Source organism: Lupinus angustifolius, chromosome LG16, assembly GCF_001865875.1.
Source record: "Lupinus angustifolius cultivar Tanjil chromosome LG16, LupAngTanjil_v1.0, whole genome shotgun sequence".
Taxonomy (NCBI): Eukaryota; Viridiplantae; Streptophyta; class Magnoliopsida; order Fabales; family Fabaceae; genus Lupinus; species Lupinus angustifolius.
Window position 1 is genome coordinate 6,979,810 of NC_032024.1, and position 369 is coordinate 6,980,178.

General features: G+C 30.5%; 1 protein-coding gene across 1 annotated transcript in view; it reads right to left on the reverse strand.

Annotated features, from left to right (window-relative positions):
• Nucleotides 1-369, reverse strand: part of LOC109329267 — a 3,913-nt gene that overhangs the window by 3,006 nt on the left and 538 nt on the right. Inside the window, exon 2 of the mRNA XM_019562948.1 lies at nt 57-139. Coding sequence (XP_019418493.1) covers nt 57-139 — 83 coding nt within the window. The remainder of the gene's footprint in view (nt 1-56; nt 140-369) is intronic.

The window sequence follows — 369 nt, forward strand, 5'->3', positions numbered from 1 at the left end:
TAATAAACATTAAAGACAATTACCAAATATGAAAGACTAATTATACTTGACATTACTTCACTCTGTTCACATATAACAACCTCTCTTCTAAAATCTAACTCAACATCTTTATATATCCTTATCTCACTAGTTAGCTTATCTAGAAAATCAAGATCTTCATGAGCATGCTTCTGTAAAACATCCAAAAGGTCGGATGTTGTGAACTTATNNCTTATGTTTTTCAAATTCTTCAACATTGAAGAAACATTGTGGGTTAAGTCAATACCCAGCAGCATGAAGATTTCTTTTTAATTGCAAATCTTACCGACTATCCATAATTTACAAATAAGGTTTAATTTTGGTCTTGTTTCTTTGAAACCTCCTCTCCAT